The sequence below is a fragment of the Erpetoichthys calabaricus genome, chromosome 2 (assembly GCF_900747795.2).
Source record: "Erpetoichthys calabaricus chromosome 2, fErpCal1.3, whole genome shotgun sequence".
NCBI classification, from domain to species: Eukaryota; Metazoa; Chordata; class Cladistia; order Polypteriformes; family Polypteridae; genus Erpetoichthys; species Erpetoichthys calabaricus.
The window spans coordinates 39,202,097-39,214,952 of NC_041395.2; the positions used below are offsets into that span (position 1 = coordinate 39,202,097).

The following is a 12,856-nucleotide window of genomic DNA, read 5'->3' on the forward strand; positions in this document are numbered from 1 at the left end:
GCCACTTCATTGTATTAAAACAAGGAGCCCCCTCCAATTACTACGTGTGGACTCTGATGTGGCAATACATTTTGAACGAGTGCAGTGCTGTAAAAGTTGTTTTTTTTTTTTTTTTTTTAAATTAAGTAGTAATAATATATTGTTCCACATCTTCCAAATAATGATGTTAACTGTTCATTACTAATCAAATATTTACAAATGTCATTCATTACTTATGCATATATTATAAGTGTATTGTATAAGTCACTATGTAGACATCCTTCAAATAAAGTTTTACTGAAATTTGTCACATTTTATTAATGTTCTAAGCATGGTTAAGCAATTTCTCAAAAAAAAAACCTAGCACTTTAAATATATCAGTGCACACTAATTCAGTCAAAATAAAATCAATATCAAATCAGGGTATTGTGAATCAGAATTGAATTGTAACATAGGTGCTGATACCCAGTCCTAATCTATGCTCCTTGCTTTCTTGCACTGGTTCTGTGCTGCTGGGGTCCGTTTTAACTGCTGAAATAAAGTGGACGCCCTGTCACTTTTAACTGCTATTGTCTTTTTTGCAAACTTTGCATTTTACATTACTTTGTAAACCAATTCTAGACAGCCAGTTTGGGATCTAGCACATGCGTAAGAGAAGTGCTGCTTATTGTATTCTTTGCATTAATATTTTGACAGTAGATGTGACCTCTCTTTTTTTTTTAATCACCTTGTACCTAATACTCATCAAATAAGTTGATTACCTGTAGTTAAAGAACTTTACTGAAGTTTATAAGGCAGGCTATTCAGATGTCTCCGCAGCCTCATTTAAAGACCTGCAAGAGTCCCTTCAGCTTGCAGCTCATGAACTATGTTAAAGAGTCTGTTAAAAGCTTTTGGTTTGTTTTTGCACATCTAAAGTTTTGTAGAACGATGTTTTATCATAGATAAGCGTTAATGGGTGAACTTAAAGTTGTTTGATGTGAATCTGAGTGTTACCTCAGATTATTAGTTTATGCATTTTTAGTTCTATTCTGCAGTTTTTTTTTTGCCCTTTGCTTCTTCTTGTAAAAAAACAAAATAAACATACACTTTTTGCTTTTTTGTAAACAGCTTTTACTATCAAATGATTTCTGTTCAAGCTATAATCACTTTTTTCTGTTGCAGGGTGAGTCTAAGCGAATTACACTCCTTCTACAGCAGCCTTCTCAAGGGGGCACAGTGACCTCTGCCGGTGGTGGACATCGCCTTATTTTGGGTAACTTGCCAGGAAAAATTGTTCTACAGGGCAACCAGCTAGCAGCACTCACACAAGCCAAGAACAATGCACAGGTGGCAGGGGGGCAGCCTAAAGTTGTTACTCTGCAATTGCAAGTACAACAGCAGGCATCCAATTCTCAACCCACCAAGGTGAGTATTCTCACATTTATTTTCTGGAAGGATCATAATCAGAATTTAACAAATATTTTTTTTGTAATTTGTTATTTATGAGAGCACACCAGTTTTACTATGAAATTGTGTTAGAAGAGCAGAGTTTTCTCAATAGAGAGTTCTATTTATTTTTTTAATAATGTAATTTCAATAAGTAGTAGCAAGTGATGATTTAATTTTCCTTTGTTTACTTAGCTTCAACTGGTCTCGCAGTCTCCTTCTTCAGGTCAGCCCCAGGTGCTGCAACTTGGCCAGAGTCAAGTGCAAGGGCAGAGGCTTGCTGTGCCTCTGAAACTATTGCTGCAACCTCAGGTACATTTACTGTTTAATCAAAGAAATAATACTAAATACAACAATTTACATCACAACAATTTACATCAAAATCAGTCCTGAGAAATCAAAAGAAAAAAGAATTACATATAGATTTTTATAAAGAAAAAAATGCACTTGAGGTGTTGCCTTAAAGTGGGAGGCATAGTGCTGCTGCCTTATAAAACCAGTGTGCTAGGTCCAGACTTGACACCCATTCATTGTTGTGGAGCCTGCATTACTTCCTCCTGTCTGCTTTAATTTTATTTCATGGTTTCCAGCCACATCTGTAAAGATCTCATTTGTGCTCAATAGGGCACAAGTTCTGACATAAAAGAAAAGCATTAAAATATACCAAATATAGGCACTAGAAAATGCCAAAGAACTTGCTTTCGTAAAGCATTCAGTCTACTTTGCAAAAGTATGTTTATGACAATAGAAGAAAGTTTAAAAAAAAAAAAGGCTTTATTTTTTATTTTTGAGAGCCTAATAAGACATGTGCAGTTCGCAAGCATTGACATATTAAAATTTACTTAATCACACTGCAAATTAGGACTGCCTCTACAACTCCAGTTGAGTGGTGCCCTTCAGGATTGACGTTTTACTTACTTAAAACTTTTCCAAGTGCATAAAACTCAAAAAGCGACAGGCAAAATGCCTTGTTTTTCCATTGCTTGTCTTATTCAGTGGTTATGTTCAGAAGCTCCTGTATTTATTCTTGCTGTATTTTGGTAGTTTGTTTATTCCGGAGCTGCAACGAAGCTATGTGATCAGAAGGTGATGTCTAAAAAATAAGAGATATGCATTACAGAATTTTTGTTTTCCCCATTGTTAATTAATGTGGGTCAGATTTTCAGAGTAGAATATGTACATCATATATTAATTTTGCTTGCAAGTTTTTATAGCTAAAAATTGATGTTAATGGCCTTCAAGTGTCTAATGGCAATATTCACATATGTAGCTCTACAAATTTTAAGTGCAGATTTGAGTTTACAGTATTCAGACAGATTTTCAAACATGAATCATTCTAGTGTCAGTTGTTGTTTGACAGGCTTGTGTAAATAAAAGGGCTCAACTTTCAAGGACTTACTTAAAACTAAAATAAGATGACATAATAATGTATATGTTATGCATCATAACTACATATTTCCTGAGATCTTATAAATCCATTTCCACAGTTTGGAAAAAAAATTTTAGAGCATTGAATTTACTCCAGGTTCTTCTGCTTAAGTGTACTAGATTGGAAAATTTTGCATGCAGGAATATGATTTCAGCTGTAACTTCAATCAGAAATGTAGTAAAAATGCATAATTGAATCACAGTACTTATTATTATCAAATATCATACCAGGCTAGAACTGTATTATGAAGTTCCTGAAATTGCCCAGACCTTGTGGTTATTGGTGTTCAAATCTTTAAGTTCATCAACTTTAGAAGTATGAAACAGATGTATTAAAGTGGTTCTGTAAGATACCTCTGAACATACTTAATATAGTTTAAAGGTTGAATTTAGGTTGTGTTTAACATCAGATTAATCAACAGCTGTTAGAAGTCCATATATTACAATATTTTATTGAGTTTCCAGCTGTCCTGGAAGACCAGGAGACTTTTGACCTAACCAGAGACAATAGATGATATCTGTTTCCAGATGAACTTTGAGTTCTGCAGGGCAGTGCCTTCAGTTTTCTGCATTCTGGATAATCCAAAAAAAAAAAAAAATACAAAGAACATACTTTGTTTAATATGTATTCATTAGCCACAAGTAGGCGAATGCTTATCACCTCTACCAATACATTTAAACTTAGTTATTGGCACTTTCAGCTTTCAGGTGCCAAGTATCTTGTTTCTGTTTTCAACTGACATGGCTTTATTTGTACGTTATGCTATTCCTATGTACTGTATCATTATATATGCAGTGATAGGCCACTTGGTCGTAATTCACTTCATTACAGTGTAGAATTTTAAATCCTCTGATATTTATTTAACATCAAATTGTAGCATACATGGCACATAACAAAACATATTATCCTATAATTCTTGTTTTCAATCTGTTTAGAAATATGTGTTGTGCATATGATTGCTTTTCTCTCCCACATTGCACATAGAGTTTTCACATGTGAACTAGTGTATTTCAATTATGGGACTACTTTACCTTTCAGTGCACTTCCCTGCCCCAGGTACTTTTAACATTTGTAAAGCAATGTTCACCATAGTTTATAATTTTGATTAGTGCTTGAAGACAGCTTGCTATAGAAAAAGCTTATTTGTTTAAAAGTTGGATTATAAATATTTATGTAGTATTTTTTGTACATGACTAATGCATCTTAAAGAGATAGATAGATAGATACTTTATTAATCCCAAGGGGAAATTCACATACTCCAGCAGCAGCATACTAATAAAGAAAGTATTAAATTAAAGAGTGATAACAATGCAGGTATACAGACGGACAATAACTTTGAATAATAATAATGTTTAACCCCCCCCCCCCCCCCCCCCGGTGGAATTGAAGGGTCGCATAGTGTGGGGAAGGAATGATCTCCTCAGTCTGTCAGTGGAGCAGGACAGTGACAGCAGTCTGTTGCTGAAGCTGCTCCTCTGTCTGGAGTTGATTCTGTTCACTGGATGCAGTGAATTCTTCATGATTGACAGGAGGCTGCTCAGCACCCGTCGCTCTGCCACGGATGTAAAACTGCTTTATAAGCATAAAGGAAAGTATGAATTTAACTGATTTATTGATTCATACTAAAAGTAATCTTATTTGGTCGTCTAATCTGTAATGCTTGGCATAATAAAGATACTATTACTAATTATTTAAGTACTAAATAAACACTCTTTTTATTGTTGCTTTGATGTTGGTAATTTCAATGTCTAGATGTATAAATTAAGGAAGTGGCTTCTTAAGAAACTCATCCTTCATGGGTTACACTTAGTTACTGTCTGAGATGTTGAGTACATTATGCAGCTCTGCAGGATGTAACTATGTTTGAAGAAGTAAATGACTTCTCTTGGTGCTTAAATTCAAGGATTTACTAAAGGATCCATTTATTTTCATAAATATCAAGCAATTCTGATGCTAGTAATGTTAGGAAGAAAATGCATGTAAATAGTTGCATTTATGTATGGCTTATAGAATACTATATACAGTATATATGTGTGTATATTACCTTTTTATTTATTTTTTTATTAGGCTGGCTCATCCCAGGGCTCTGTATCAGTTGTGAAAGTAGTGAATCCATCTGAAGCAGTGAATGTGTCAACCACCTCAGGAAGTCAAGTACTCACTTCTAGTCAAGCCAAGGGTGCTGAGAGCCGACGGTTAGAGCATCAACGCAAGCAGGAAAAAGCAAACCGCATTGTAGCAGAAGCAATTGCCCGGGCCAAGGCACGTGGGGAGCAGAATATCCCACGTGTATTGAACCAGGATGAGCTACCCTGTGTTACAGCAGGAGGTGCACTTGGGACCCTTGGAGATGAATGTGGGGGTTCTGCTTCAAAAAAGAAGATCAGTAAAAAGAAGATTGATAAAGAAGAGAGTAAAATGGGTATCAAGAAGGCCAAAGCCCCAAGTGGAGCAGCCAAATCAAAAGGAAAAGCTAAGGCAAAGTAAGTGTATTTTAAATAATAATCCATTTGCCTGGTCTTATTGAGATAGTGACTTGTATAATGCACAGGTACATTAAGAATACATCTGTCAGTTTTTACATAATGTATGGACTTTAATGTTGAGTAGTTATGCACAGTGCTTTAGAGAGCTCATTAATCTAGAATAAAATTACCACAATACAAGTTTCCATTTTTTTTTTTGGTCTTTTTTTCTATTTTAAAGTTTAGTATTTGTATGTTTTTGCATCAGAGTATAAATTAGTAATAGTTTAGCAATGTAAATCTTTTCATACTTTTTTTTTTTTAAATTTGTGTGATCAATACAGCAGACAACTTAATCTTTTTCAAAAGAGCAAAGCTAATTTGATATTACTTTTTTTAATTGTGAATATTTGCTGTGATTTGCCTTTTTCATATTGGCATACAGCAGTTTACCAGCTTTGATTGATCTTCTTCTATGATTTTCTTCCTAAACACAGGATCTTTTTGCATAATTAAAAACACAATAATTCTGGTTTACATTAAACACTTTTAAATACAAAAGAAGCTTTAAGCATCCATCTTACTAACTGAAGGTTGTAAACCAGATATGGACGCAGGGCGCTGGGCACATCGAGGCGCACGCGCACTGCCGCCCGCCACAGAGCAAAAAAAGAAACAAGAGGATTCGAAGGTTGTATTACAGTACGGAAACCCCAGAGGTTTACTAACCGAAGCTGTGACAACGCACACGCATACAACGCGCTTGCGAAAGGAGTCGCGGCTCAAACCAAAGAAAACACAGAGACGAGTCTACGAACTGTGGACTGCACCTGGGGTAAAGCGTGCACGCCATGTTGTACAGCCGCCCGGCTGCGACCGCCCACACCACTGCATATACCTTCCATGATATGTCTTCACGCAGTGGCTTCCCACCGAGGCGCATATTGCGCTGTGGCACTCGCCCCAGAGTCAGTAGGTGGCCCCCAAACAACTCAACCTGTTCAAGCAGTCGATGTCAGCGAAGGCAACAGACTCACGTCTCCACAAAACGAAACCGCTTTAGTACAGATAATGCTTACTGGATTAAATTACATTTCCCCAGACACACCCGCTCTCCATGATATGTCATCAATCCACATATCGGACGGAACAGAAACTGATTGCCATTCTAGAATTTCCAATTCGCTAGCGAATCGCGGGGTTACTTGTAAGGGAATAAAGGAAAAGCAGAGCAACTCCTTTCTGCCTTCAAAGACATTAATTGACTCCATTCTTCCTCCCAAGATACAAGAGCAATCCCCTGGGCTGGTCTGTTTTGTACTGGACCTGCATGTACAGCATAGACTTTCTGAGGCTATTTAATTCCTCTGTCTTCATTTTTTACCCCCCCCCCCCCCCAAAAACGGGGTTGATGTGAACATCAAAAAATTTGTGACTAGTTTTGCGTGAGTTTGCGAGTGAGTTTTTGTGTTTATTTATATTTTAATTATACAGTGGAACCTCAGTTCATGAACGTCTCGGTACACGTACAAATCAGTTTACGACCAAAAAGTTCGCCAAACTTTTGCCTCGGTTCATGACCACACACTCAGTATACGAACAAGCCAGTTTCCCTTTCTGTTTGTACATGTTCAGTCTCTCCCTGTGCATTTCCTATGCAGCGAGCAAGAGAGAGAGAGCGCGACACACACACACAGGCAGTGTGAGTGAGAGACGCGCACACACACAGGCAGCATTTTAAAAAAATATGTATATTTAAATACAGTTTGTATGGTCTGGAACGGATTAATTTTATTTACATACAATCCTATGGGGGAAATTGCTTCGGTTTACGACCAGAGTTTTGGAACAAATTATGGTCGTGAACCGAGGTTCCACTTTACATACATGTTTGCATGTATACGTTTATATACAGTGGCATGTAAAAGTTTGGGAACCCTTGCTTAAAATGTCTGTTACTGTGAATAGTTAAGTGAACAGAAGATGAACTGATCACCAAAAGGCATAAAGTTAAAAGATGACACATTTCTTTTCAGGATTTTATGCAAGATTAGAGTATTATTTCTGTTTTGTACAATTGTACAGTGAAGTAAGGAAAGGAGCACCATGCAAAAGTTCAAGCACCCCAAGATATTTGATGTGTCTGATAACTTTTCCCTAGGTCTCAGACCTCCATTAGCTTGTTAGGGTTATGGCTGTATACATTCCCTGACTCCTCAAACCTTGTCCTAACAATCAGCAGCCATGGGCTCCTCTAAGCAGCTGCCTAGCACTTTGAAAAATAAAATAATTGATGCTCACAAAGTAGGAGAAAGTTATAAGCAGATAACAGTGTTTTCAGGTAGCTGTTTTCTCAGTTTGTAACATTATTAAAAAAATGTCAGTTAATGGTGGAGGTCAAGACTAAGAAAACTTTCAGAAAGAACTGATAGTTGGATTACAGTACTACAAAGGCAAATAAAAAAAAGCCCTGTTTGACTACAAAAGACCTTCAGGAATATTCACCAGGCTTTGGAATGGTGGTGCACTCTTCTGCTGTGCAGTAACACCTGAATAAATATGACCTTCAAGGTTGAGTCAGCAGAAGTAAACCTTTCCTGCATATTAGCAATAAAAGTCAGCACCTGAAGTTTGCAAACACCTAAATAAGCCTGTTGCATTTTGAAGACAAGTCCTGTGAACTGATGAAGTCCAAACAGAACTTAAAACGGCTACCGTTTCAGTTTGGACAGCACGCTTGTTTTAAGTGCTTTGTTTTTTTTTACCACGCTTCTTTTAACTTCACCTGTTTGTTGTCTGGTACAGATCTTGTAATCGATGTTTAACCCACTTCCTATTGTCCAAATGACTTGGAATTTTGCACACTTACACACTTCCGATGACGATACATGAATCAATAATCAGTTTCCTAATTGACCAATTAATCCATGTTAATTAAAAAATTAAATTTTCATATGAAGAAGAGTTCATGATTTCACCAATAGATGGCGCTAGTAATAGAAATATTAAAGGAAGTGTTAAAATATTGATTACAAAATTATACTAAAACAAACCCAAGACTAAGACCAAGGAACAGTGGACCAGCTCTATACCCTTAGCAGGGTCCTGGAGGGTGCATGGGAGTTTGCCCAACCAGTCTACATGTGTTTTGTGGACTTGGAAAAGGCATTCGACCGTGTCCCTCGGGGAATCCTGTGGGGGGTACTCCGAGAGTATGGGGTACCGGCCCCCCTGATAAGGGCTGTTCGGTCCCAGTACGATCGGTGCCAGAGCTTGGTCCGCATTGCCGGCAGTAAGTCGAACCCGTTTCCAGTGAGAGTTGGACTCCGCCAGGGCTGCCCTTTGTCACCGATTCTGTTCATAACTTTTATGGACAGAATTTCTAGGCGCAGCCAGGGCGTTGAGGGGGTCCGGTTTGGTGGGCTCAGGATTGGGTCACTGCTTTTTGCAGATGATGTTGTCCTGTTTGCTTCATCAGGCCGTGATCTTCAGCTCTCTCTGGATTGGTTCGCAGCCGAGTGTGAAGCGGCTTGGATGAGAATCAGCACCTCCAAATCTGAGACCATGGTCCTCAGCCGGAAAAGGGTGGAGTGCCCTCTCAGGGTTGGTAGCGAGATCCTGCCCCAAGTGGAAGAGTTCAAGTATCTCGGGGTCTTGTTCACGAGTGAGGGAAGAATGAAGCGTGAGATCGACAGGCGGATCGGTGCGGCATCCGCAGTAATGTGGGCGCTGCATCGGTCTGTCGTGGTGAAAAAGGAGCTGAGCCGCAAGGCTCTCAATTTACCAGTCAATCTATGTTCCTACCCTCACCTATGGTCATGAGCTATGGGTAGTGACCGAAAGAACGAGATCGCGAATACAAGCGGCTGATATGAGTTTCCTCCGCAGGGTGTGTGGGCTTTCCCTTAAAGATAGGATGAGAAGCTCAGTCATCCGGGAGGGGCTCAGAGTAGAGCCGCTGCTCCTCCGCATCGAGAGGAGTCAGATGAGGTGGCTCGGGCATCTGATCAGGATGCCTCCTGGATGCCTCCCTGGTGAGGTGTTCCGGGCACGTCTAACCGGGAGGAGGCCCCGGGGAAGACCCAGGACACGCTGGAGGGACTATGTCTCTCGACTGGCCTGGGAACGCCTTGGGATTCTCCCGGAAGAGCTAGAAGAAGTGGCCGGGGAGAGGGAAGTCTGGGCATCTCTGCTGAAGCTGCTGCCCCCGCGACCCGACCTCGGATAAGCGGGAGACGATGGATGGATGGATACAAACCCAAGACTAAAAAGTTGAAAATAATATACAGTAATCCCTCGCTATATCGCGCTTCGCCTTTCGCGGCTTCACTCCATCGCGGATTTTATATGTAAGCATATTTAAATATATATCGCGGATTTTTCGCTGCTTCGCGGGTTTCTGCGGACAATGGGTCTTTTAATTTCTGGTACATGCTTCCCCAGTTGGTTTGCCCAGTTGATTTCATACAAGGGACGCTATTGGCAGATGGCTGAGAAGCTACCCAGCTTACTTTTCTCTGTCTCTTGTGCTGACTTTCTCTGATCCTGACGTAGGGGGATTGAGCAGGGGGGCTGTTCGCACACCTAGACGATACGGACGCTTGTCTTAAAATGCTGAAAGATTATCTTCACGTTGCTATCTTTTGTGCTGCTGCTTCCTGAAAGGACATGCTGCACGGTGCTTCGCATACTTAAAAGCACGAAGGGCACGTATTGATTTTTTTATCTCTCTCTCTCTCTCTCTCTCTCTCTCTCTCTGCTCCTGACGGAGGGGGTGTGAGCTGCCGCCTTCAACAGCTTTGTGCCGCGGTGCTTCGCATACTTAAAAGCCAAACAGCCCTATTGATTTGTTTGCTCCTTTGAAGAGGAAGATATGTTTGCATTCTTTTAATTGTGAGACGGAACTGTCATCTCTGTCTTGTCATGGAGCACAGTTTAAACTTTTGAAAAAGAGACAAATGTTTGTTTGCAGTGTTTGAATAAAGTTCCTGTCTCTCTATAACCTCCTGTGTTTCTGTGCAAGTCTGTGACCCAAGCATGACAATATAAAAATAACCATATAAACATATGGTGTGTACTTCGCGGATTTTCTGGAACGCAACCCCCGCGATCGAGGAGGGATTACTGTATACATATATTTCAATTGGATAAATATAAGATAAAGATGAATTTGAAATTACTGCTTAGTTAACAGTAGTTTTGTTAGCTTTACAGCAAATTTTCTTTTACTTACAAATCTGTTAAGCGTGTTAGTCTTTTGTCTTTTTGATAAACATGAACATTTGATACATTTGTGTCTTTTTTAAATATCTGTACTGTGTTTATTATTGATTACGTTGTGTCATACAGATATGTTTTTGCAAGAAACAAGTACTGCATTATTAAAATGGCAATCTGTTTATAATTATACCAAGAATTAATGAATGTTAGCTGATACATTGAAGAATTATTTTTCTTTATCTATTAAGATTTCGTACTGTGTTAAGTGTTTCCAGTGATAGCCATTTGAAGGCACTTGAGGAAATTGATAAGGATCTGGGTTTATTAGAGAAACAATACTCCTCGTGGACTTGTGGAACATGCAATAGACTATTGCACTGCCTTTGTCCATATCTGTGTCCGCCTGCAGAGATTTTTCCATGGGTTAATTATTTGCCGAAGTTAAAATTCATTATTAATGTCCAGTACAAGTAAGAGTGTGCGATATGTATAGTCTACAATAATATCTTCATTGTTGTTTTAACGATCTGCGACCTGAAATTATTGAGTATGTCAGTCACTTTGCAAAAAACAATCAAAAACATGCCTTGAGAGTCCACACAATCAGAATGCACTGCTGCACATGCGCAAAGCGAGTGCATAGGCGTGCACAGTCAGTGAGCAACAAGTTAATTCATTTGAATGAATTATTTTTACTTCTGTAAGAAGCATGAGCCTATTGGGCTAGTTTTATTTTGCAAGTTGTCTTAGTTTGGGGTCCTCTATTCCAAAGCACCTTCTTTCATCTTTTAAAATACTTTAACAAATCCTCGCCTCCTTGTCCAGCTCCATCTTGCCCTGACTTGTGCCACCTGCCTGTTCAGCTCCTTTTGTTCCTCCCACGACAGATTCTTCTCCAAAGCCGTGTTATCAGAACACGCACATGAACAACATCAGAAGCACATACTGATTGAGCATGGGATCTTCTGTGTTAGTGTAAGAAAGGACTAATAAATACCCGGGGCATTTACTGACATTTACTTGCAAGGCATGAGAGTACAAGAGAATTCAGTCTCTGCAAAAGTCACCTTTAGTTTGTGGATTTCACATACACAAAAATGTCTTACCTTAAGTGAAAACTTGATTAAAAACATAAACAAGGTATTACTTATCAGAATACATTTTGAGCATGGCATACATTAGACACATGGTAGTTTTTATTAAATTCAGTTTATATTTAAAACATCAGAATACATTTTGAGCATGGCATACATTAGACACATGGTAGTTTTTATTAAATTCAGTTTATATTTAAAACTTCCAACCCAGGTACACAGTTATTTGTGAAGCAGGAATATTCTGATCATTCGGTTTCCCTGATCACTAAACAGCATGTACAATAAATTGCGCACCTCCAGTTTTCTCCTCACAATGTGGGTCCAGCATTTTTTCCTTCCTGATCTGGATCACTCTTAAATGTAATGCTGCCAATAAGGAATAGCAGAAATCACCATGATAAAGTACATTTCATGGGGAGATCACCCCTGACAGATGAAAATATTAAGGAAAAAATACAAACAAAAAAGAGGTGTGTGTGGATGTGATTCTTTGTGAAATGTGTCTCCTAAAATCAGAAGAAGTAAAAAAAAAAATTAGACTCTGATCAAGATATTTGGAAGATCAGCTGCTGAACTGGTGGATTCAGTTAATACATACCATTTAACAATAATTTGTTATTCTTTATTGGTAGCATTTCATTTAAGAGAAATCCAGATAAGGAAGGGTATGGAAAACTGGAGCTGCGCTGTTGTTTCTGAATGCTGATCAGTGTTTAAAAATACAAAATGATCAGAATATTACTACTTCCCAAGTAACTGATGTTTATCTTTGTATATTACATTATAAACTATCACCCACCAAAATGCAAGCGCCATTGGATGCACATAGCAATGAATAAGTGAGCAATGTCTTGTGAGAAGGGATAAGTAAATACCCAGACCTGTTACTGTCATCCTTTACTTACACTCGCCCACTTGTGCCTTGTAACTATAAAGAGAGCTAAACATCATTTATCTGTGAAGCAGGAATATTCTGATCATTTTGTATACCTGATTTACATGCATATTATTTCTGGTATGTATTTGTGTTTGTGTGTGTGTGTGTATATATCTATATCTATAGATATTGATGTAGATGTAGAGATATAGATATATAGATTGGTTTAGATATATACAGTACTGTGCAAAAGTTTTAGGCAGGTGTGAAAGAATGCTTTCAAAAATGGAAGTGTTAATCATTTATTTTCATCAGTCAACAAAAGGCAGTGAATGAACAAAAGAGAAATCTAAATCAAATC

At 38.5% G+C, this 12,856-nt stretch overlaps 1 protein-coding gene across 1 annotated transcript in view; it reads left to right on the forward strand.

The window, feature by feature from the left end:
* Positions 1–12,856, forward strand: part of chd8 (chromodomain helicase DNA binding protein 8) — a 154,526-nt gene that overhangs the window by 32,688 nt on the left and 108,982 nt on the right. The window contains exons 3-5 of the mRNA XM_028793628.2: positions 1,144–1,386; positions 1,603–1,719; positions 4,904–5,319. Coding sequence (XP_028649461.1) covers positions 1,144–1,386; positions 1,603–1,719; positions 4,904–5,319 — 776 coding nt within the window. The remainder of the gene's footprint in view (positions 1–1,143; positions 1,387–1,602; positions 1,720–4,903; positions 5,320–12,856) is intronic.